Source organism: Mixophyes fleayi, chromosome 12 (assembly GCF_038048845.1).
Source record: "Mixophyes fleayi isolate aMixFle1 chromosome 12, aMixFle1.hap1, whole genome shotgun sequence".
NCBI classification, from domain to species: Eukaryota; Metazoa; Chordata; class Amphibia; order Anura; family Limnodynastidae; genus Mixophyes; species Mixophyes fleayi.
In genome coordinates, this window is record NC_134413.1 from 81,689,567 (window position 1) to 81,714,302 (window position 24,736).

At 42.3% G+C, this 24,736-nt stretch overlaps 2 protein-coding genes across 2 annotated transcripts in view; both read left to right on the top strand.

Moving 5' to 3' along the window:
• Nucleotides 1-23,752, top strand: part of LOC142108743 (high affinity immunoglobulin gamma Fc receptor I-like) — a 50,304-nt gene extending 26,552 nt beyond the window's left edge. Inside the window, exon 7 of the mRNA XM_075192584.1 lies at nucleotides 23,321-23,752. The gene's annotated coding sequence lies outside the window, so the exon portion shown is untranslated. The remainder of the gene's footprint in view (nucleotides 1-23,320) is intronic.
• On the top strand, nucleotides 4,920-23,209 carry LOC142108744 (high affinity immunoglobulin gamma Fc receptor I-like). The gene is made up of 5 exons (XM_075192585.1): nucleotides 4,920-5,031; nucleotides 16,695-16,955; nucleotides 17,045-17,311; nucleotides 20,073-20,357; nucleotides 21,862-23,209. The coding sequence occupies exons 1-5, from the start codon at nucleotides 5,001-5,003 to the stop codon at nucleotides 21,981-21,983; spliced, it is 966 nt and encodes a 321-aa protein (XP_075048686.1). The 5' UTR covers nucleotides 4,920-5,000; the 3' UTR covers nucleotides 21,984-23,209.
• Nucleotides 23,753-24,736: the final 984 nt, after the last annotated feature.

Genomic DNA, 24,736 nt, shown 5'->3' on the forward strand with positions numbered 1-24,736 from the left:
GATGGAATTATTAACGCAATGTTGAGTCAGGGAAATTTTGATTACATGTATTGCATCGGGCTTACTGGGAGTACCCCTGACGGTTCTGGTATGCCAACTCTAAGACCTGCAGACCCAGCTTGCCGAGATCTGCATCTATAGCAGACAACAAACTTATAGACTGTGAGTTGCTCACCAATACTTGGGTGCTCCCAGGTCTTAAGTTCTAGGTAGATAGGCAAGTATCAGACGTGACACGGAGGCGCTCAAGGAGACCAAGTATCAGTGACCAACATAAGTCCAGAAAGAATGGCGTACAACTGAAGTCAAATTCAAAATCAAAGGTTGAGAGTTCGAGCAAAGTCTAAATGCAAGGTCAACATCCAGAACATCCAAGCAGACAAGTAAACATCGGCAGAGATAAACTGCAACCAGCGCAGAAAGCAGGTATCTAATAGCAGCATCCTAAATGAATGATTGACAGCTGTGTCTAACATGTAGTGACTGAGCACATTAAACAGCTAATTCCAACATGGCTGCCCTTAGTGATGAATCTAACTGATCACCAAAGAAACAATCTGAAACCACATTACTGGTGCGACAAACGCATCACGGCCGCACGGACGGATGACGCAGCTCCGCGTCCCTGCCAGATCCCTCACAGTGCCAACGTTTCATCATGAATGAGGTTTATTGGGAGAGGCACCATTAGATCATAAGTGAGAAATGTTGGGGCAGTCGTTGTCTACGGTCAATTGGGTTTTGATTTTTAGCTGGTTTAATGTTTTGTTTTTTTTAGATATTGTATTCAGTGGTGAAGAAGTCACCTGCCACTGGGTTTATGCTGCTGTACTGTCACCACTCTTACATACTTACATTTCATATAAATACTGTATAACAAGAAAAACATAGGTTATAAACATTATTCTTATTAGAAATGTAACATTTTTAACTTAGGTAGAAACTAAAGTATCAAAAAAACTTAATTTGGCAAATCAGCATTATACAGTAGCATAAATCTACCCATTGGCCTCAATTCCTTACGGGCCATGCAGTGCACAATAAATCTAATTAAACCTCTGGGACATTAGACGTCTAATAAAATCTATCATAGAGAAAGTTAACGAACTGACATACATTTGTGTAGGTGGAGTAAAAGGTGATTCGTCCATCAAATAACATCTTGGGCACCTGTAGAGAAAAGGGGCATCTGCAGCATGGACACAACTAGTATTCTGGCGACAAAGACCTCGTTGTAGGCCACCCAAAACAAAGACTTATCGAGTGGATTAGTCAGCATGTTAATAACCAACGACTGGTACTTGCGTGTCCCATAAGCATCCACCAAAGGGTAAGGTAAACTGACTAGTAGGGACGGTCTTTGAAGCGGGGCTCTGAAGTCCCAAATGGGTCTCGTATGGGTCAGATACATCAGGAAAGGAGATTGCTCACCAATCAACTTATGTCCGCCAGATCAGATCCCAGGGAGACCCCCAGGGGGGAGGAGGGAGCGAGAGTGGACGTGGGGTGGAGGACCCTCGAGGAGGAGGGCTAAGTAGCTGGAGAGCAGAGTTAGAAGTGGTGGAAACAGGAGGAGAGATGGCCCTGCTCAGAGGAGCGTACAATCTAAGGGGAGGGGTGGACAGACAGAGAGACGCAGGGGAGAGAGGGAGAGTAGGGGGACAGAGGCAGAAGATAAGGTAGGAAGTTAAGTGGGAGACAGAAAGGCTTTAAGAAAAAGGTGGGTTTTTAGGGCCCATTTGAAGCTGGACAGATTAGGGGAAGTTCTGATGGAGGGAGGGAGCTTGTTCCAGTGGAGGGGGGCAGCGCGGGCGAAGAAATGCAATTGAAATATGCTTTACAAGGAAACAGGAACTGGCTAAGCATGGATATCCACAGACACAGAGAAAGCAGGCAGTGATCCAGGGAACAAACATAACAGGCTTAGAAACATCAATGACCAGCAAGGAAGGCTGGAAGAAGCAGGTATAAATGTGAGACCTTCAGATGTGGGTGATTAACTAGCAGCGCTAGTTAACCCCTGATAGTGGAGAAGGCAGAACAGCACCACTTCTGGAGGATCGAAGGTACTGCAGGGTAGTATAAACATTAGAGACTCAAGGCAGATCATATAACACACTGTAAGGATGACTTGCATTGTGTTGTTCCCATGTACCAGAAGTTTAACAGGGAAACCCCAGCGATATGAAACGTCATTGGCTCTTAGGATTCTTGTGACTGATTGAAAGGATCATCATTTCGCTATTGTGGCCGGGGAGATATCTGGTAACAACTGGGGGTCTTGAAGGATATCAGAGCCTTCAGCCTCTCCGGCTGCTCTCAGTATGCGCTCCTTCATATGAAAGTAATGGACCCGCAAATTATCTTTAGGCTGACTAACATGAGCAGCCCATGCCCTAGGAAGCCTGTGGTTGCGGTCTATAAGTAGATCTTGAGTGGAGGCCACTGGTAACAGTTTCTGGAAGAGGCCCGTGGCAAAAGATTATCTCTAGGATGAGTATCGGGAGCAGCCTGTGCCCTAGGAAGCCTGTCAATGTGGTCTATAAGTGTCACGACCCGCGGCGGTACGCCGCATCCTGGCGTGAGGTAGGAGTTGATACCTGGTTCGTGAGCCATAACATTAGATTTTAAGAGGAGGCCGCTGGTAGCAGTTTCTGGAGAAGAGGCCTGTGGCAAAAGAGAGAAGGTCTGCATTGGATGCTTGATCTGAGATTCCACGTATCTTAATATTGTTACGGTGGGATCTAACCTCCAATTCTGACATTTTGTCTTTCAGGAGGCCCAGTTCCGACTGCAGTTGCTCATGGGAGGTTAATAGTTCATTGTGAGACGTCACTAAATCCTCTGTTTTTCTCTCCAGATGATCAGTCCTGTTGCCCAGTTTCACCACCTACAACCGGAGAACCTTGACGGCGGAGCGCATCTCAGAGAACAATTCTACATTTAAAGTGGCTAACAGAGGTTGCATAGCTTTAAAGGTGATCGGAGCATCTGGGTCGTTCTGTGGTGAAGTTTCGCTTGGAGACGGGGGATCCGATTGAGCTTCGTTTGATAGAGAGCATGCCCTCCTGGGTATTCTTCTCCTGTATATGACACGGAGGCGGAGCTCGACCTCTGAGGTTTGAAAAAAAGGGAGCTGGGGAGTCAGTTTAGAACATTTAATCTTTTTAGGGCTCATTGTTCGTCTTGCAGGCTGGCCCAGACAATATAATTAGCATTTCCAAAGGGTCAATGGGGACGGGTCCGAGCTAGACGGGTATAAAATCAGACTAATCAGACATAGAGTTTCCTATATAGTGGGAATGTTTCAGCGGAGAGCCAAATGAATATGCGGGTGGCGTTTACAGTTTCATAATACCTAATCACATGTCTATTAAGATTAAGAGATGGAGATGGAGCTGTGTTTTAACAGCCATGGAGGCTGTTGATGCAGTATTCAGATCTCCCTAACAGCCAGGGGAAGGAATACTGGTTGTAACATTAGTTAGAAAGTTCCCGCGCAACCGTGGTTGCTGGCTGCAATGAATAGGTCTTGTAGTAAATACTACATTCAATTCATGTATTATAGGAGTGTGAGAGAGATCGGAGGTTGCTGTATCTTCCAGCGAACACCAGGTGGTGCTCGAGTTCTACAGCACATGTATAGGCTTACAGTGCCGGCCCTCTCTAATTTTGCTGCATCTTAATTTTAAAATGGAAGAGTCAAAGACAGTTGTTTTGCACTGTATACATAGATATTGTGCCACCCACATGAACAGACAATGAGATATATGTGTGATTTTATTTTATCTCTAGTGCAGGGAAGTGATGATATGACATAGGAGGAAAAAGAACTCCCTTTTACAGACCACGTCTTATGCTGGCAGGGGCTGTTCAATGTCACCCTTGTACGTTGGTGGCCAGGGGGTCGTCTGCTTAGCTACAGCGTATTCACTTGCAGCTTAGGGGAAAGTCACCTCTGAGTCCCTGGATATGCGCAGGAGCAGACACACCAGATTTCCTGTTAATGCTCTGGGCACAGAGGCTGCCTGTTTCCACCACAATGACTGGTAGCTGACGATTTTCAGGCCTCCTTGCAGGGTAGCAACGCAGACCAAACTTTAGTCTTGGAGGTCCCTAGAAGACAACGAGGCCCGGAGCCCACAGTGAGGAGCAGCGAGCCAGAAGTGCTGGTGTAATGTCGGGCCAGGATTCAGGTTTTCGCTGACGGTGAGTAACGTACTCGTCCGTGGTCCTAGCTCGAAGGGCAGAACAGATGGATAGGGGAGCCCAGAGCCTCGGGAGACAGGTAGGAAACCAGGGGGAGCAAGCTGTGAATTCGGCCAGGGGAGTTAGGCTGTGAGCTTGGTCATGCCCGATCGTGACCCTTGAGGGTCTGGTAGAGTAGAAAGGCTCTGCACTCTGTTTGATGCAGATGTCGTCAGGGAGCCAGCCACTGCACGCTCCAGTGTGGGAGAGAGATTTGGGCTGCTGATCAGGGTGCAGAACACGCCAGACCGTGGCTTACCCAGGCAGCAGGCCCAAACGTGGTCCGGACGATGTAGGGCAGCTACAAAGAGAATTTAAACTCCCAGGTGTGCGGGAGAGTGTAGCCAGACTCGTAATTAGAGTTCTAGCGCCTGGGGCGAGAAAGACAAATGCCACCCCCCTAGCCCTCAATTTTAACCAAATGAATCTAAAATATTCCTAAATTGCGCCCCCCCTTCAGCGTTGCGCCCATGGCGATCGCCTCTGTGGCACAGCCCTAGTTAAGGCCCTGAGTGTAGCTCAACTGGTAATCGTGTTCAGGGGCCGAATGATTGGCTGCAAGACACCGATGGCCACCAATGAGTGCTCTGTTGATGGAGAGCTGGGGAAAGACATGTCCGGCCAGTATGGCAGTAAAGCCACGCCCGTAATATAAATACTGTATGAGCTTTTTCCAAAAAGAGGAAGTGAGAACAGCTACATCTTCTGTGTAATGACCAGACAGTTACTCAGTGAGAACAAGTCACAGCACAATGTGGTTCCTGGGTGCCCTAATACCAGGCTGTAAGTAGAGAGAATCTGTATAATATATGTTATGTTGTGTCATATGGACGTAGTCTGTAATGTAAAATGTCTGTAATAAGTTATTATAAGAATACTGGTCAAGTGAATGACTGGACATTTGTGTAGTAATGTGATAACAGTACAATACATAATACATAAAATGTAATACATGATCGGGAGGAATCTGAGACGTTTGAGCCGTTTGATGCCAGGTTACATTTATACATGTAAATAAGAAGGAAGGTTGTTTGGTTGTGATGATATTATGTCAGTATTTAATACAAACATTACAGGACATGATGTGACACATGATAATTCATAAATTCATATATTTTTAATCTTATTTATAATTAATTTTGTTTTTCAGCACTGACTAGTGAAGAAACAGGTGAGCTAATTCCAAATAGAGGATAAATAGATAAACCTACATGTCTGTATGAACGTGTGTGTATATATATATAGATATTTACATATAGTGCTTTTTTTGTAAGAAAAAAGGTGCCTGAACTCTTTTTGTAGCCCTCTCTTTCTGCCCCCCTCGTTTTTGTGTAGCCCTCTCTTTCTGCACCCCTCGTTTTTGTGTAGCCCTCTCTTTCTGCCCCCCTCGTTTTTGTGAAGCCCTCTCATTCTGCCCCCCTCGTTTTTGTGTAGCCCTCTCTTTCTGCCCCCCTCGTTTTTGTGTAGCCCTCTCTTTCTGCCCCCCTCATTTTTGTGTAGCCCTCTCTTTCTGCCCCCCTCGTTTTTCTGTAGCCCTCTCTTTCTGCCCCCCTCATTTTTCTGTAGCCCTCTCTTTCTGCCCCTTCATCTTTTTGTAGCCCTCTCTTTCTGCCCCCTTCATCTTTTTGTAGCCCTCTCTTTCTGCCCCCCTCGTTTTTCTGTAGCCCTCTCTTTCTGCCCCCCTCATTTTTCTGTAGCCCTCTCTTTCTGCCCCCTTCATCTTTTTGGTAGCCCTCTCTTTCTGCCCCCTCCCCCGCTTTCTGTAGTCTGTACTTACCTTCTATGCTTCTTTTCTCGCTTCACTGCCTGTTTGCTTGATCGCAGCTCCTCTCACTGGCAGCGCTGTGACGTCACGGCGCTGCAGGAGCCGGAAACAGGACACACACTAAGATGCGGTGCTGCACTGTAGCAGCACCGCAGAGGAAAGAAAAAAATGAAAGAAGACGTGGGCCAAAAGTTTGAAAATCTGTAGAAAAAAGGTTCCGGTGCATTCTATGTCAAAAAAGTACTAATATATATATATATATATATATATATATATGCAGGTTTGTGTTTAATTCTCAGCAACTATGTTTATTATAAATGTGTAAGACTTGATCTATTTATGAATATCACAGCTCCTGCTCTGTGTGCTGGGTGTCATTCTCAGTATCTCAGTCCTATCATATGTGTGAGAAGCTCCTGCTCTGTGTGCTGGGTGTCATTCTCAGTATCTCAGTCCTATCATATGTGTGAGAAGCTCCTGCTCTGTGTGCTGGATGTCATTCTCAGTATCTCAGTCCTATCATATGTGTGAGAAGCTCCTGCTCTGTGTGCTGGATGTCATTCTCAGTATCTCAGTCCTATCATATGTGTGAGAAGCTCCTGCTCTGTGTGCTGGGTGTCATTCTCAGTATCTCAGTCCTATTATATGTGTGAGAAGCTCCTGCTCTGTGTGCTGGATGTCATTCTCAGTATCTCAGTCCTATCATATGTGTGAGAAGCTCCTGCTCTGTGTGCTGGGTGTCATTCTCAGTATCTCAGTCCTATTATATGTGTGAGAAGCTCCTGCTCTGTGTGCTGGATGTCATTCTCAGTATCTCAGTCCTATTATATGTGTGAGAAGCTCCTGCTATGTGTGCTGGGTGTCATTCTCAGTATCTCAGTCCTATCATATGTGTGAGAAGCTCCTGCTATGTGTGCTGGGTGTCATTCTCAGTATCTCAGTCCTATTATATGTGTGAGAAGCTCCTGCTCTGTGTGCTGGGTGTCATTCTCAGTATCTCAGTCCTATCATATGTGTGAGAAGCTCCTGCTCTGTGTGCTGGGTGTCATTCTCAGTATCTCAGTCCTATTATATGTGTGAGAAGCTCCTGCTCTGTGTGCTGGGTGTCATTCTCAGTATCTCAGTCCTATTATATGTGTGAGAAGCTCCTGCTATGTGTGCTGGGTGTCATTCTCAGTATCTCAGTCCTATTATATGTGTGAGAAGCTCCTGCTCTGTGTGCTGGGTGTCATTCTCAGTATCTCAGTCCTATTATATGTGTGAGAAGCTCCTGCTCTGTGTGCTGGGTGTCATTCTCAGTATCTCAGTCCTATTATATGTGTGAGAAGCTCCTGCTCTGTGTGCTGGGTGTCATTCTCAGTATCTCAGTCCTATTATATGTGTGAGAAGCTCCTGCTATGTGTGCTGGGTGTCATTCTCAGTATCTCAGTCCTATTATATGTGTGAGAAGCTCCTGCTCTGTGTGCTGGGTGTCATTCTCAGTATCTCAGTCCTATTATATGTGTGAGAAGCTCCTGCTCTGTGTGCTGGGTGTCATTCTCAGTATCTCAGTCCTATTATATGTGTGAGAAGCTCCTGCTCTGTGTGCTGGGTGTCATTCTCAGTATCTCAGTCCTATCATATGTGTGAGAAGCTCCTGCTCTGTGTGCTGGGTGTCATTCTCAGTATCTCAGTCCTATTATATGTGTGAGAAGCTCCTGCTCTGTGTGCTGGGTGTCATTCTCAGTATCTCAGTCCTATTATATGTGTGAGAAGCTCCTGCTCTGTGTGCTGGGTGTCATTCTCAGTATCTCAGTCCTATCATATGTGTGAGAAGCTCCTGCTCTGTGTGCTGGGTGTCATTCTCAGTATCTCAGTCCTATCATATGTGTGAGAAGCTCCTGCTCTGTGTGCTGGGTGTCATTCTCAGTATCTCAGTCCTATCATATGTGTGAGAAGCTCCTGCTCTGTGTGCTGGGTGTCATTCTCAGTATCTCAGTCCTATCATATGTGTGAGAAGCTCCTGCTCTGTGTGCTGGGTGTCATTCTCAGTATCTCAGTCCTATTATATGTGTGAGAAGCTCCTGCTCTGTGTGCTGGATGTCATTCTCAGTATCTCAGTCCTATCATATGTGTGAGAAGCTCCTGCTATGTGTGCTGGGTGTCATTCTCAGTATCTCAGTCCTATTATATGTGTGAGAAGCTCCTGCTCTGTGTGCTGGATGTCATTCTCAGTATCTCAGTCCTATCATATGTGTGAGAAGCTCCTGCTCTGTGTGCTGGGTGTCATTCTCAGTATCTCAGTCCTATTATATGTGTGAGAAGCTCCTGCTCTGTGTGCTGGGTGTCATTCTCAGTATCTCAGTCCTATCATATGTGTGAGAAGCTCCTGCTCTGTGTGCTGGGTGTCATTCTCAGTATCTCAGTCCTATCATATGTGTGAGAAGCTCCTGCTCTGTGTGCTGGGTGTCATTCTCAGTATCTCAGTCCTATTATATGTGTGAGAAGCTCCTGCTCTGTGTGCTGGGTGTCATTCTCAGTATCTCAGTCCTATCATATGTGTGAGAAGCTCCTGCTCTGTGTGCTGGATGTCATTCTCAGTATCTCAGTCCTATTATATGTGTGAGAAGCTCCTGCTCTGTGTGCTGGGTGTCATTCTCAGTATTTCAGTCCTATTATATGTGTGAGAAGCTCCTGCTCTGTGTGCTGGGTGTCATTCTCAGTATCTCAGTCCTATTATATGTGTGAGAAGCTCCTGCTATGTGTGCTGGGTGTCATTCTCAGTATCTCAGTCCTATTATATGTGTGAGAAGCTCCTGCTCTGTGTGCTGGATGTCATTCTCAGTATCTCAGTCCTATTATATGTGTGAGAAGCTCCTGCTATGTGTGCTGGGTGTCATTCTCAGTATCTCAGTCCTATTATATGTGTGAGAAGCTCCTGCTCTGTGTGCTGGATGTCATTCTCAGTATCTCAGTCCTATCATATGTGTGAGAAGCTCCTGCTCTGTGTGCTGGATGTCATTCTCAGTATCTCAGTCCTATTATATGTGTGAGAAGCTCCTGCTCTGTGTGCTGGATGTCATTCTCAGTATCTCAGTCCTATTATATGTGTGAGAAGCTCCTGCTATGTGTGCTGGATGTCATTCTCAGTATCTCAGTCCTATTATATGTGTGAGAAGCTCCTGCTCTGTGTGCTGGATGTCATTCTCAGTATCTCAGTCCTATCATATGTGTGAGAAGCTCCTGCTCTGTGTGCTGGATGTCATTCTCAGTATCTCAGTCCTATTATATGTGTGAGAAGCTCCTGCTCTGTGTGCTGGGTGTCATTCTCAGTATCTCAGTCCTATTATATGTGTGAGAAGCTCCTGCTCTGTGTGCTGGGTGTCATTCTCAGTATCTCAGTCCTATCATATGTGTGAGAAGCTCCTGCTCTGTGTGCTGGATGTCATTCTCAGTATCTCAGTCCTATCATATGTGTGAGAAGCTCCTGCTCTGTGTGCTGGGTGTCATTCTCAGTATCTCAGTCCTATCATATGTGTGAGAAGCTCCTGCTATGTGTGCTGGGTGTCATTCTCAGTATCTCAGTCCTATTATATGTGTGAGAAGCTCCTGCTCTGTGTGCTGGATGTCATTCTCAGTATCTCAGTCCTATCATATGTGTGAGAAGCTCCTGCTCTGTGTGCTGGATGTCATTCTCAGTATCTCAGTCCTATTATATGTGTGAGAAGCTCCTGCTCTGTGTGCTGGGTGTCATTCTCAGTATCTCAGTCCTATTATATGTGTGAGAAGCTCCTGCTCTGTGTGCTGGGTGTCATTCTCAGTATCTCAGTCCTATCATATGTGTGAGAAGCTCCTGCTCTGTGTGCTGGATGTCATTCTCAGTATCTCAGTCCTATCATATGTGTGAGAAGCTCCTGCTCTGTGTGCTGGGTGTCATTCTCAGTATCTCAGTCCTATCATATGTGTGAGAAGCTCCTGCTATGTGTGCTGGGTGTCATTCTCAGTATCTCAGTCCTATTATATGTGTGAGAAGCTCCTGCTCTGTGTGCTGGGTGTCATTCTCAGTATTTCAGTCCTATTATATGTGTGAGAAGCTCCTGCTCTGTGTGCTGGATGTCATTCTCAGTATCTCAGTCCTATTATATGTGTGAGAAGCTCCTGCTATGTGTGCTGGGTGTCATTCTCAGTATCTCAGTCCTATTATATGTGTGAGAAGCTCCTGCTCTGTGTGCTGGATGTCATTCTCAGTATCTCAGTCCTATCATATGTGTGAGAAGCTCCTGCTCTGTGTGCTGGATGTCATTCTCAGTATCTCAGTCCTATTATATGTGTGAGAAGCTCCTGCTCTGTGTGCTGGATGTCATTCTCAGTATCTCAGTCCTATTATATGTGTGAGAAGCTCCTGCTATGTGTGCTGGATGTCATTCTCAGTATCTCAGTCCTATTATATGTGTGAGAAGCTCCTGCTCTGTGTGCTGGATGTCATTCTCAGTATCTCAGTCCTATCATATGTGTGAGAAGCTCCTGCTCTGTGTGCTGGATGTCATTCTCAGTATCTCAGTCCTATTATATGTGTGAGAAGCTCCTGCTCTGTGTGCTGGGTGTCATTCTCAGTATCTCAGTCCTATTATATGTGTGAGAAGCTCCTGCTCTGTGTGCTGGGTGTCATTCTCAGTATCTCAGTCCTATCATATGTGTGAGAAGCTCCTGCTCTGTGTGCTGGATGTCATTCTCAGTATCTCAGTCCTATCATATGTGTGAGAAGCTCCTGCTCTGTGTGCTGGGTGTCATTCTCAGTATCTCAGTCCTATCATATGTGTGAGAAGCTCCTGCTATGTGTGCTGGGTGTCATTCTCAGTATCTCAGTCCTATTATATGTGTGAGAAGCTCCTGCTCTGTGTGCTGGATGTCATTCTCAGTATCTCAGTCCTATTATATGTGTGAGAAGCTCCTGCTCTGTGTGCTGGATGTCATTCTCAGTATCTCAGTCCTATCATATGTGTGAGAAGCTCCTGCTCTGTGTGCTGGGTGTCATTCTCAGTATCTCAGTCCTATCATATGTGTGAGAAGCTCCTGCTCTGTGTGCTGGATGTCATTCTCAGTATCTCAGTCCTATTATATGTGTGAGAAGCTCCTGCTCTGTGTGCTGGATGTCATTCTCAGTATCTCAGTCCTATTATATGTGTGAGAAGCTCCTGCTCTGTGTGCTGGGTGTCATTCTCAGTATCTCAGTCCTATTATATGTGTGAGAAGCTCCTGCTCTGTGTGCTGGGTGTCATTCTCAGTATCTCAGTCCTATCATATGTGTGAGAAGCTCCTGCTCTGTGTGCTGGATGTCATTCTCAGTATCTCAGTCCTATTATATGTGTGAGAAGCTCCTGCTCTGTGTGCTGGGTGTCATTCTCAGTATCTCAGTCCTATCATATGTGTGAGAAGCTCCTGCTCTGTGTGCTGGATGTCATTCTCAGTATCTCAGTCCTATCATATGTGTGAGAAGCTCCTGCTCTGTGTGCTGGGTGTCATTCTCAGTATCTCAGTCCTATTATATGTGTGAGAAGCTCCTGCTCTGTGTGCTGGATGTCATTCTCAGTATCTCAGTCCTATCATATGTGTGAGAAGCTCCTGCTCTGTGTGCTGGATGTCATTCTCAGTATCTCAGTCCTATTATATGTGTGAGAAGCTCCTGCTCTGTGTGCTGGATGTCATTCTCAGTATCTCAGTCCTATCATATGTGTGAGAAGCTCCTGCTCTGTGTGCTGGGTGTCATTCTCAGTATCTCAGTCCTATTATATGTGTGAGAAGCTCCTGCTCTGTGTGCTGGATGTCATTCTCAGTATCTCAGTCCTATTATATGTGTGAGAAGCTCCTGCTATGTGTGCTGGGTGTCATTCTCAGTATCTCAGTCCTATCATATGTGTGAGAAGCTCCTGCTATGTGTGCTGGGTGTCATTCTCAGTATCTCAGTCCTATTATATGTGTGAGAAGCTCCTGCTCTGTGTGCTGGGTGTCATTCTCAGTATCTCAGTCCTATCATATGTGTGAGAAGCTCCTGCTCTGTGTGCTGGGTGTCATTCTCAGTATCTCAGTCCTATTATATGTGTGAGAAGCTCCTGCTCTGTGTGCTGGGTGTCATTCTCAGTATCTCAGTCCTATTATATGTGTGAGAAGCTCCTGCTATGTGTGCTGGGTGTCATTCTCAGTATCTCAGTCCTATTATATGTGTGAGAAGCTCCTGCTCTGTGTGCTGGGTGTCATTCTCAGTATCTCAGTCCTATTATATGTGTGAGAAGCTCCTGCTCTGTGTGCTGGGTGTCATTCTCAGTATCTCAGTCCTATTATATGTGTGAGAAGCTCCTGCTCTGTGTGCTGGATGTCATTCTCAGTATCTCAGTCCTATTATATGTGTGAGAAGCTCCTGCTCTGTGTGCTGGGTGTCATTCTCAGTATCTCAGTCCTATTATATGTGTGAGAAGCTCCTGCTCTGTGTGCTGGGTGTCATTCTCAGTATCTCAGTCCTATTATATGTGTGAGAAGCTCCTGCTCTGTGTGCTGGGTGTCATTCTCAGTATCTCAGTCCTATCATATGTGTGAGAAGCTCCTGCTCTGTGTGCTGGGTGTCATTCTCAGTATCTCAGTCCTATTATATGTGTGAGAAGCTCCTGCTCTGTGTGCTGGGTGTCATTCTCAGTATCTCAGTCCTATTATATGTGTGAGAAGCTCCTGCTCTGTGTGCTGGGTGTCATTCTCAGTATCTCAGTCCTATTATATGTGTGAGAAGCTCCTGCTCTGTGTGCTGGGTGTCATTCTCAGTATCTCAGTCCTATCATATGTGTGAGAAGCTCCTGCTCTGTGTGCTGGGTGTCATTCTCAGTATCTCAGTCCTATTATATGTGTGAGAAGCTCCTGCTCTGTGTGCTGGGTGTCATTCTCAGTATCTCAGTCCTATTATATGTGTGAGAAGCTCCTGCTCTGTGTGCTGGGTGTCATTCTCAGTATCTCAGTCCTATCATATGTGTGAGAAGCTCCTGCTCTGTGTGCTGGGTGTCATTCTCAGTATCTCAGTCCTATCATATGTGTGAGAAGCTCCTGCTCTGTGTGCTGGGTGTCATTCTCAGTATCTCAGTCCTATCATATGTGTGAGAAGCTCCTGCTCTGTGTGCTGGGTGTCATTCTCAGTATCTCAGTCCTATCATATGTGTGAGAAGCTCCTGCTCTGTGTGCTGGGTGTCATTCTCAGTATCTCAGTCCTATTATATGTGTGAGAAGCTCCTGCTCTGTGTGCTGGGTGTCATTCTCAGTATCTCAGTCCTATTATATGTGTGAGAAGCTCCTGCTCTGTGTGCTGGATGTCATTCTCAGTATCTCAGTCCTATCATATGTGTGAGAAGCTCCTGCTATGTGTGCTGGGTGTCATTCTCAGTATCTCAGTCCTATCATATGTGTGAGAAGCTCCTGCTCTGTGTGCTGGGTGTCATTCTCAGTATCTCAGTCCTATTATATGTGTGAGAAGCTCCTGCTCTGTGTGCTGGGTGTCATTCTCAGTATCTCAGTCCTATTATATGTGTGAGAAGCTCCTGCTATGTGTGCTGGGTGTCATTCTCAGTATCTCAGTCCTATCATATGTGTGAGAAGCTCCTGCTATGTGTGCTGGGTGTCATTCTCAGTATCTCAGTCCTATTATATGTGTGAGAAGCTCCTGCTCTGTGTGCTGGGTGTCATTCTCAGTATCTCAGTCCTATCATATGTGTGAGAAGCTCCTGCTCTGTGTGCTGGGTGTCATTCTCAGTATCTCAGTCCTATTATATGTGTGAGAAGCTCCTGCTCTGTGTGCTGGGTGTCATTCTCAGTATCTCAGTCCTATCATATGTGTGAGAAGCTCCTGCTCTGTGTGCTGGGTGTCATTCTCAGTATCTCAGTCCTATCATATGTGTGAGAAGCCCCTGCTCTGTGTGCTGGATGTCATTCTCAGTATCTCAGTCCTATTATATGTGTGAGAAGCTCCTGCTCTGTGTGCTGGGTGTCATTCTCAGTATCTCAGTCCTATCATATGTGTGAGAAGCTCCTGCTCTGTGTGCTGGGTGTCATTCTCAGTATCTCAGTCCTATCATATGTGTGAGAAGCCCCTGCTCTGTGTGCTGGGTGTCATTCTCAGTATCTCAGTCCTATCATATGTGTAAGAACTCCTGGCAGTAACGACAAATTTGCTCCTTTTTTTTTTTGCTTTAATCCTAAATGTAACCGAGGCGGCGTATGTGTTATTCTGTGTATATGGACAGATGCACAGGAGCCCTCTTCTATATGTTGTAATGTGTGTAGTTCTGGTTACTTCGTTTTAGCTATAGAACATTATAGATAGAGATAGCAGATGGAACATGCTTCATTTAGATCAATGGCTCATCCTGCCACCAATGAAGCAAAAGTGAATGCAATGAATGGCGCCACAACAAACGTATATATTATATACATTATATTTCAGTGTTAGCAGGATGGGGTTAGTACAAATGAACATCCCAAGGTCCTTCTTCCACTATCAGTCCTATGTTGGCGAATCAGTCCACATATTATATAAATACAGAAAAAAAACACCTTATTTTAGAGGTATAAAAGTTTCAGATTAAATGTGGTCACCTTTTTTTAATTTGTTTAGAATCGGGGATTTAAAAATAATTGAAATTAAAATTTTGTTCAAAAATGACAAATTTAAAAAGAGTTGCACATTGTTTTGTGATTTGTTGGCTCTGAATCAGTTATATTTAAACTGCTAATTAAATTCTTTCACTTCAGTCGTCATCTTAAGACCCGGGGTTTAGTTATAAATGAATGACTTTCCATCATATTGCTGCAACTTAACCATATTATTTTTACTGAAATATAAGTAACGGTTAAGTTAGATACAAAGTAAAATAATAATGGAATTGCAATAGTTAGTTTATCATTTTGTAGTTTTGCACGCAGGATTTCGGGAAACACCATAAATTAAATATTTTGGGTCAGGGACCACATGATAAGACAATAATGATATATTTAAGTTTCAGCAATCCAGGAATTAATTTGAATGATTAAACCCAGTTCTCATGTTATAAAACCGTCCACTCTGGTCAGATCTATAAAGGCATATTGACAACTGTAGTAATACATCCCACAGACATCCTATTTTAAGTTGACTTCTCAATTGTATACATTTTTATATCTAAGCCAATGTTGGGACTCTCACTGTCTAGATGATAATATTAGTGGTTTTTTTACATAAAATCTCAGTATCTAAAATACATAAAATCTCAGTATCTAGATGGGTGCAGGGGGTACTTTTTTGTATGTTCTTGCAGTCTCCTTCCCCTCCCCTTGTTTACACCTATTACTAGTTATAAATTGATTGGGCAACTTTTCAGTTTTCTTTAGTTCGCTCTACAGGACTATTTCTGGCAGCTATGAGAGTAGAGGAATTTGTCAAGGATTGAACAACGCCTCTAATTTTGTCTTGAAGAGTCAACTCCAACATGTTTGACGTGGAAGTTAGAATTTCTAAAATAACTTTTCACACCATGTAAATATATAACAGACTTCCCCCCGTGTATGATACAAGCAGATCCACAGCGACAGTAACGGATACAGTTACAAACACTGCAAAAAAAATTTACTAAGAATTTTATGGAAAACAATTAATTACACCGTTTATCGTACTGATAACATTTATAACATTTTGTCATTTTGTAGCAATGTCCGGCCTGAAATCGTTGCCGATTATATTGCTAGCACCTCATAGAGCGGTGGAATCCTTAATAAAGGATTGAAGATTGTAAACTAAGGGTTGTATAGTATTAAGGTACTGAGGCTTTATTGAATTCTCGGTAACTGATGGTTCTTTGGTGTTTAACCTAAATAAAGTCAAATTTAGCTTGATTCAAAATACCAGTTTCAACCCTTTAATAAGATTGTCTGTGAGGGCAATATTATACCTGTCTGGGGGATCTCCTGTTAGACGTTTATAAGTTAAGGTATATTGTAACACTTTTATACATGTTATACGATATCTTAGCTTAGAAACATCTGCTCTTGTTAATACTGATACCCCAATCCCCTTTGTCAGCCTCACAATATCCATGTTGTCAGTGACTTGTTTCATTGCTATTATTTCTCTGGCATTTAAATGATCTTGATGAGTAATATGTAGCGAATAAAGATAAGATGTAAAGTACGCAGTAGAAGCTATCGATAGTAGGGCCTTTGGCATGGGCTGGATTTAAAGTCGAAGGTGGGTTAAGGGAACTATGTGCAGTTGGGTGACTTTCAGCCCTTATACTGGAAGGTACGGTACTGAGATCAGGACCAAGTATAGTAGACGTACCATCAATATTACAATATGGGCTTAGCTCCTCCTACACATATTTAGGCCCCACCTCTTTTAAAATAGAAATTGAGATTGTCTAATAAAATAAACATAACAATTAGCAGGTATAGTGCCCACAAATCACACATTTCACATCTATAACCTCATGGTAGATCAAATTCATTAGGAAATGGTAAAGATTATTTGACTCCTCTCTACCAGTGATCAGGTCATGTCTGTACAAGTTCCTGAGCAATGTATTTATATGTGCCGGTCCAGAATCCTCTCTGTCTCTGGTAATTGTAATGTAATATATTCAGTCACAGTCTGTGTGTCCCTGAGGTTCCTGTAACTGCCACCTCTGCTGTATTGTAGGTGCTGCAGTCAGACCTGTGGTGATCTTCTCTCCTAATTATTATAATATATTCATCGATGAATCAGTGACTATAACATGTAACACAGGACCTGCTGCAGAAGAGACACAGACATATTACTGGTATAAGGACAACGATACGATACATAGAGACCAACAGAGCTTTGAGATTAAATTTGCTGATGAGTCAGACAGTGGAGATTACCAGTGTAGGACCAGTACTGGTGATTACAGTCATCCTGTCAGACTGGATGTTAGTTATGGTGAGTTATCAGCTCAGATCCTCAATTTCCACTTGCTGTACTTCAATTAGATTCACTAACACATCAATAATATTGTTTTCATATTACAGAATATCTCATTCTGCAGAGACTCCCCACCGTTTATGAAGGAGACCCCCTGACTCTGAGATGTCACAATACTACTGGCTATCCTGGAATAAACACAGTATTTTACAAGGACGGTGAAGTGATACAATCCTCAGTCACTGACTCTGTGTTACATATTGATAAAGTAGATAAAAGTGTGACCGGCACATACAGATGTACACGACAATTACTGCATCGTGATGATAATACATATCATCATTACTCTGCTGAATCCAAAATCTCTGTATTAGGTAAGTTGTAGTGAAATCCTTCACTAGAAATGTGAATTTTTTTTTTAGCTATGTTGGAGATTCTTGTTATTATAATTACTCAGCTGTATCCCATATCTCTGTGACAGGTGAGTTGTGGGAAATTCCTGCACTAGAAATGTGATATATTATTATCTATTTTGGAGTTTTACATTCATTCAGAATTCAACTGACCAGTATGGACAATATAGTATATTTGGGGGAACAAGATTCCAATAAGATTCACTAAGAAATTATGCAGAACCTCCCATGACGGATGGACAATGATTTTTCCTTACGACATAAGACACTCCATTCCCAGAAATGTAATGCAGGCATTTATGGGTCTCTGTGCAGCTCTGCATGTAGTACACATGTGAGGAGATCTATTGGGCATGTGGAAAGGTCTGATGGGCATATAAAGGGCATGAGCAGAGGTCTCGGTGTTGTGGCTCCACACTGCACCTTTACATCCACCGGACCGAGGGGCCGGCACTGGGCAAGGTCTATTGTGCTCAACAGCATCTGAACTTTCTCCTTGATACCAGGATTGGTTGTTAGGTGGAATAAATGAATGGGCTGTTTGGCTCTATCCTAATAATGATTTCTATTCTGTACATATCTCAGATTAATAATGGATCAATTTAACAAGAACATTTGAGGATGCCAAACTTGGCTGTCCATTTACCATTCAACAGCGGAACCAGTCATTATGCATTGATGTATACATAATGCAGTACCGCTGCTATTTACTATGCTGGGGTTGATTCTCGTTATCATAATTACTCAGCAGAATCCCATATCTATGTGACAGGTAAATTGTGGGGAATTCCTGCACTAGAAATGTGATATATTATTATCTATGGGGAGTATTACATGTAGTCACAGTATGTTACTGTCATAACATAGTCCTTTATTCTAAGTGACAGTTCAGCCAATCAGGAATAGCAGAGCTAAACCATAGGAAGGGCCAGTATGGGCAGAAGATCCCATCATGCAGAATATCCGCACTTCCCTTATTGTTATACAGTTTGGGTGATGATTTACCTGGACAGATCATACTGAATATACAAGATACGCTGCACTTGTAATCCCTGTTGTGTTACTTAGTAAATGAAAGAAAAAGAAGTAACCTGATTGTAAAAGAAGATAACGAATGTTAAAATAGACAGGAATATAAGCAGAGGAAAACAGAGGCAGTTGTATCAAGGAAGGAGAGACAGCTACAGAGACAGCTACAGAGACAGCTTCATCACTCTAAGGAAAATAAGATACAAAGTCTCAGTGAGAGAATGATTGATAGAGATCACAACAGGAAATCAGAATAAAGTAAGAGATCTAAACTAAATATAGTCACCAAGGGCTAGATTTACTAAGCTGCGGGTTTGAAAAAGTGGGGATGTTGCCTATAGCAACCAATCAGATTCTAGCTGTCATTTTGTGGAAAGTACTAAATAAATGAAAGCTAGAATTTGATTGGTTGCTATAGACAACATCCCCACTTTTTCAAACTCGCAGATTAGTAAATCTAGCCCCAAGTCTTCTCATCGCTGCTCTGTTAATTAGATATTGCAGCTGCCAGCATTGAGATTACAGAAATGTTGGGTTCTACATTGAGGGCTCGGGGTTCTGTACAGATACATCACCTGCTGATTACAGATCAGATTTATGGTAAAGAAACTAACACTTGATTCTCATCTGCCCCCGTCCTCCCGAAGTTCCCAATAACAGTCTGTTCTGGCAACAGCTACTGTGTGGAGAGTGACAGGACCATGGTCACCCCCGATACTCACTGAAATGTAACATAGCTCATATATTACACCCATATCACTAAGGGTGGGGTTGCCTCATTTCTGGAAATAATACTGTCCATCCTACCTCTGTTATGTTTTCGGCCATGATAATAACTTTGGCACCAAATCACATTTCTACCGATCCGGCTGAAATACACCGACCAGGTGGTAACCCTACCCAAGGCTCATTTCTAAACCTGCACCGCCATAATGGTTCTTGTCCATTATAAGGTGTAGGCTCACTTTATAGTCCTAGAGAACATCCCTATAAACACATTTTACCTCTGACTGTCAGTGAATAGACCTGAAAAGGGCAGAGTAACAATGTCACATCAACGTCCAACCTTCCTGGTGCTAAAATCGGTTCCCCCTCTGTGACACTAGTGGTGCACTGTCCTGCTGCCCCAGAACCTCCCTGTGATATGACCACAGCCTGGAGGTCCCAGGGAGAAGATCTACAGGACGCTCTCTGTGAGATGCTCATGATGTGTAGAGTGCACATAATATGGGGGTCCTGGAGGCCGTACAGAGCTCAGATGTGACCACCGGAATATGTTTTGTAAGTACAGTGATAGTGAGGTGGAAATTGTACAATTGGGAGTTCTGTGCAAATTGACTTGCAATACGGGTCTGTGTAATGAGGGGTGGTCTGTGCAAAGAATGCGCTCTGAGATTTGGGGTCTATGCAAAGTGGTTGGTAATGGAGAATATGTAATGAGAGGGTCTGTGCAATAAGCGGGTCTGTGCGATGAGGGAGTTGTGTGTGCAAAGTAGCTGGAGCTAGAACCATTCATCCATTATGAAGTGCTGGAATAATGGTGTGCAGGGGGCAATTGGGTTATAATCATCTGTAGTGAGATGAGGAGATTGGAGGTTGAGATCCTAAAATGATATCTAAATTTTAAAAGGAAATTTGGTCTGTAACATCTATTTTTTCTCCATTTTTTTATTTTAATATGTTTCTCTTCCAGAGCTGTTCTCATATCCAAAAATAAAAATGTCTCCAAACACAATAAATGACGGTGATGACATGTTCCTGACATGTGACACAACTCTTGCTCCTCTCAGAGACACCACAGAGCTGCAATTTGCTTTCTACAGAGATGGGCGGAATGTTCAGGAATTCAGTGTATCTGATACATACAGAGTTCTGTCAGCTCAGCTGGAGGATTCTGCGTATTATACCTGTGATGTGAGAACTTCCACGGACAATGTGAGGAAGACAAGTGACATGTTGTATATCCATATAAGACTAGGTTGGTGTCTGATACTAGATCTATTCCATTCTAAGCATTACATGTTCACAGTGTCATGTGTCCCCTCATATTCCTCCAGTCTCTGACAATCACATATCCTGTGATGTAGTTTTCAGCTATTTTTTCTGGGTTACTTTATATTTTATCTGTCATACTCATTAGCATCTAAACCTTCTCCTTTTTGTTGGGATTGGTTGTTAGTTGCATTAATTTAATGAGCCGTTTGATTCTATTGTAATAATGACTTCTGTATCTCAGATTAACGAGATACTGAATATCTGTAGATGCAAAACCAATATATCAGGGACAATGGACAACTCTTAGGCTGGGTACCCACTACACAACATTTCTCCCAAAGCAATATCGTTAATGATTTTACCAATAACTGAGAGTGAAAGTCCCGATCAGCAGCCGATTCATGTGTACACACTATAAACGGTTTATAAGATTTACCTTCAGATCTGTGCTCTTCATCTGTCATGACCATCGGCTGAGATGGTGACTCTGCAGACTCCATAGAGATCTATGGACACTGCCGGTCCTGAGTGCACACACACTGCAGAATTGGAACAACATTGTTCCATCGTTTATAGATTTTTTTTAGTCCGTTTATAAAATCAAACGATTCGATGTGCCTTGGAACGTTTATTGTTCACCATTGGAGAGTACCCATTAATGTGATATCGGGCCGAACCCGTCGTTTAACGTGTGATTGGCCCGATAATCAGGTGAAAACCCTGTAGTGTGTACCCAGCTTTACACCAACTAGTGTCTCACTGTGTAAGCACATTTTATACTGTTTTAGAGGAACAAAAATCACAAAACAATATACATCCATCATTCTCCCACGGTTACTTTTACATATTCTGAGAATTTTCTGAGAATTACCCTAAATGTATTCACCTTCAGGTACACCGAAAATATTTATTTTAATCAAAGTCTTAGAGAACAGAAACAGTGAGGTGTTTTATCTTCTTTTGTTTTTCAGCTATTTTTTTTTATTTTTATTTTACCAGAAGAGACGTTTAGGAAACAATCATAGAGTCTAATAGGTCTCCCAACATTGTTACTACTAATAGATATAAGCTGACTCTATTAATAAGTACAATATTAGTTACTATTAGATCCATGTCAACACAGATGCCTAGGTCTGGTAGTCATACCCTGAGATGTCCGATTCAGGCCCCAAGAAAGGACTCAGATCTACGGACCTGGGATAAATCCCTACTAACGTAACATGGTGACAATGCTGGGAATTCCTGTGACAATAGGGTAGATCTACGGTAGAATCACATTGTACAAACAGTGCTCAGATATGAGTATTCTTTGTCAAGATTCTAGAACTAAGAGCCAAAAAACTGGGTCCGATATAGAACCGACAGGTCGGGGTCACTGGTGGATCTTATACTCCAGCCAGGATGTCTACATCACTTATTTCCTATAGTTCTCTGGTCTCTAATTGTATTCTCCAGTACTTATCATGTCTCATTATTCCTCTTCTCAGATTACACGGTGCAAAATATAATACGGCTGGTGGTGTCCGGGTGTATACTAGTCATTGCCGTATGTCTCATCTTCTACCACAACAAACCACAACATGAAGCCCCAAGTGACAGCGGCAGATAGGTTACTGAGCATCTCCTCTAGTATATTGTGAATTAGCACTGTGTATAGTAAAACGCTTTTAGTAAATATGTGTCACCAAGAGGACGGGCTGGGCTAAAATAAACACAAAAGAAGAAATAACTACAGCCATTAGGCCATTAGGTATCTTAAGTTGGGAATGTGACCGATGTAACATCCGGGATCTGTCATGTTGCCATGTGTCATGAACACGCTCCCAGCTGCCGTGACTGTGGGGTGTTCGCTGTATGAGGTCACACATGATTACAGCCTGTAGTCTCTCTCTACCTATCACACAGGTTATAGATCTACTGAATCGTCTCCAAACAGCACTCACACCTCTCACATTTCAGGTTTGTCACCACCTACTGAATACAAGCAATAGGACCCCAATATACTGTCCAACACTGGTACACAATTGATTTCCCAAAAGTCTGACAATTTGCTCTACCTGATCTAAGCATTTTAAAGACACTTCCACACCTCTTCCTAACCCCAGGGGTTGTGGCCTGTGACACTTTTTCAATCACCATTTGCATGTTGTCTGATTTACTAACCAATTCTACTATGTGACCTAACGTTTCTGTGGCGCGTCTCACAGATCCAATTTAATTATTAATAAATCCCCTATGAATTTGTCCATCTTTTGATACCAAACACGCCCAGATACAGTATAATTTTAGAGCTTATACTCATTTTCTTAACTTCTCTGTGGGGCAGAATTCTGAATTTGACATATGAGCTGCCCTTCATCATGCTATGGAGAAATATGTGGTTGATTACTACTTTTATTGATTTTAAGTGGCATATTTTAAAACTAAATTCTATTAGTCTATATAAAGTATAGCCAACTTAGCACATGGCCTCTGTGAGCCAGGTGCCCTGCTGAGAGGTTCCTAAAAGTCTATTCAGGTGTCAAACTCCATCCCAGGCCAGGATATATTTCACAGCAATGACTCTTTGAAACTACCACAGTTGACACTCCTTTCTTGTCACACGGGATGTGCAAAGCCATCAAATACACATACTTCAGACAATCTGTCTTCAACCTTTACACTTTAGTAGCTAAGCTTATTAATGAATTCAATTGATATAACATATTTACAATGTAGTTATGATTTTAGGCCTTATCCCCCACAATTATGTAGTGGGTTAACCCTTATAAATAACTGTAAGTTCTCTATGTTCACGACACCATGTCTATATTGTGAAAATGAAATCCCGTCTCATAGCTCATGTCTGTGCAATAAACATTGTTCCATCTTCCTGATACTCCAGCACTCACCCGAAATGTGTCTGTAAGATAATGGTATCATTTCATGCACACACAAGTTATTAAGGAAAGCAAAGCAAGAAAATGAGTAACTTTGCACCTTGGCAAAACCATGTTGCATTAGAGGGGGAGGTAAATTTAAAATGTGAGGCCAGACTTATAATTTGGGCAGGACATGTCCTAGATCAACTTTTAATGTTAGTGTAAAAATAAAGCTATCAAGTATTTGTGTGTTAGATAAAAAAGCAGCCAGTATTTTCCTTATGTGCAAAATAATAAACTAGTTTGTGCCCCTTCCATTGTAACATGGTTTTGCCAAGGTTCAAATCTACTGATTGTTTTGCTTTCCTTTTCTTAATGAATCAGTCCCTTAGTATCTGTAGTGTGTCCATCTTTCCACAGACGTTTGTGACATCAGTCATTTATGAAAAGTTACATTTTGTGATTCAACAACAACAATATCTTGAAATTTTTAAGAAATAAAGTGATGTTTAAATTATATGGTTTACAAGTTGGTTGGAGATGGATTCGATGAAAGGCTATATAATGTGACAACAATATGGAAAGTGGAAACCTCTTCATTTACTGTAGTTTTTCCATTAATTCAAGACATATTGGTCGGCGTGATTAAAACATAAAAACTGCACAATGATATTCACTGATTATACTGCAGACCTCAATGCTGCAACAGTTAAATACCTCAACTGTTAATACGTGCACAACGGCCATTCAATGGTGATATTGAGATATCTATCTATATCTATCTCATATCTATTTATTGATCTGTCTATCTTTCTATCTATCTCATATCTATCTATCTATCTATCTCATATCTATCTAGCTATCTATTTCATATCTATCTATTTCATATCTATCTATCCCATATTTATCTATCTCTATCTATCTATCTATCTATCTATCTATCTATCTATCTATCTATCTATCTATCTATCTATCTCATATCTATCTATTTCATATCTATCTATCCCATATTTATCTATCTATCTATCTATCTATCTATCTATCTATCTATCTATCTATCTATCTATCACATATCTATCTATCTATCTCATATCTATCTATCTATCTATCTCATATCTATCTATCTATCTCATATCTATCTATTTAATATCTATCTATCCCATATCTATCTATCTCATATCTATCCATCTATCTATCTATCTATCTATCTATCTATCTATCTATCTCATATCTATCTATTTATCTAACTCATATCTATCTATCTGTCAATCTATCTATCTATCTATCTCATATCTATCTATCTATCTCTATCTATCTATCTATCTATCTATCTATCTGTCAATCTATCTATCTATCTATCTATCTCATATCTATCTATCTATTTTATATCTATCTATCCCATATTTATCTATCTATCTATCTATCTATCAATCAATCTCATATCTATCTATCTATCACATAATCTATCTATCAATTGCATATCTATCTATCCATCTCATAC

Excerpts from the sequence above, each read along its gene's own strand:
- LOC142108744 (XM_075192585.1), top strand. The coding sequence starts at position 5,001 with ATGTGGTTCCTGGGTGCCCTAATACCAGGCT. Across the intron at positions 17,312-20,072 it reads ATCCAAAATCTCTGTATTAG|AGCTGTTCTCATATCCAAAA; the intron begins GTAAGTTGTAGT and ends TTTCTCTTCCAG. Across the intron at positions 20,358-21,861 it reads GTATATCCATATAAGACTAG|ATTACACGGTGCAAAATATA; the intron begins GTTGGTGTCTGA and ends TCCTCTTCTCAG.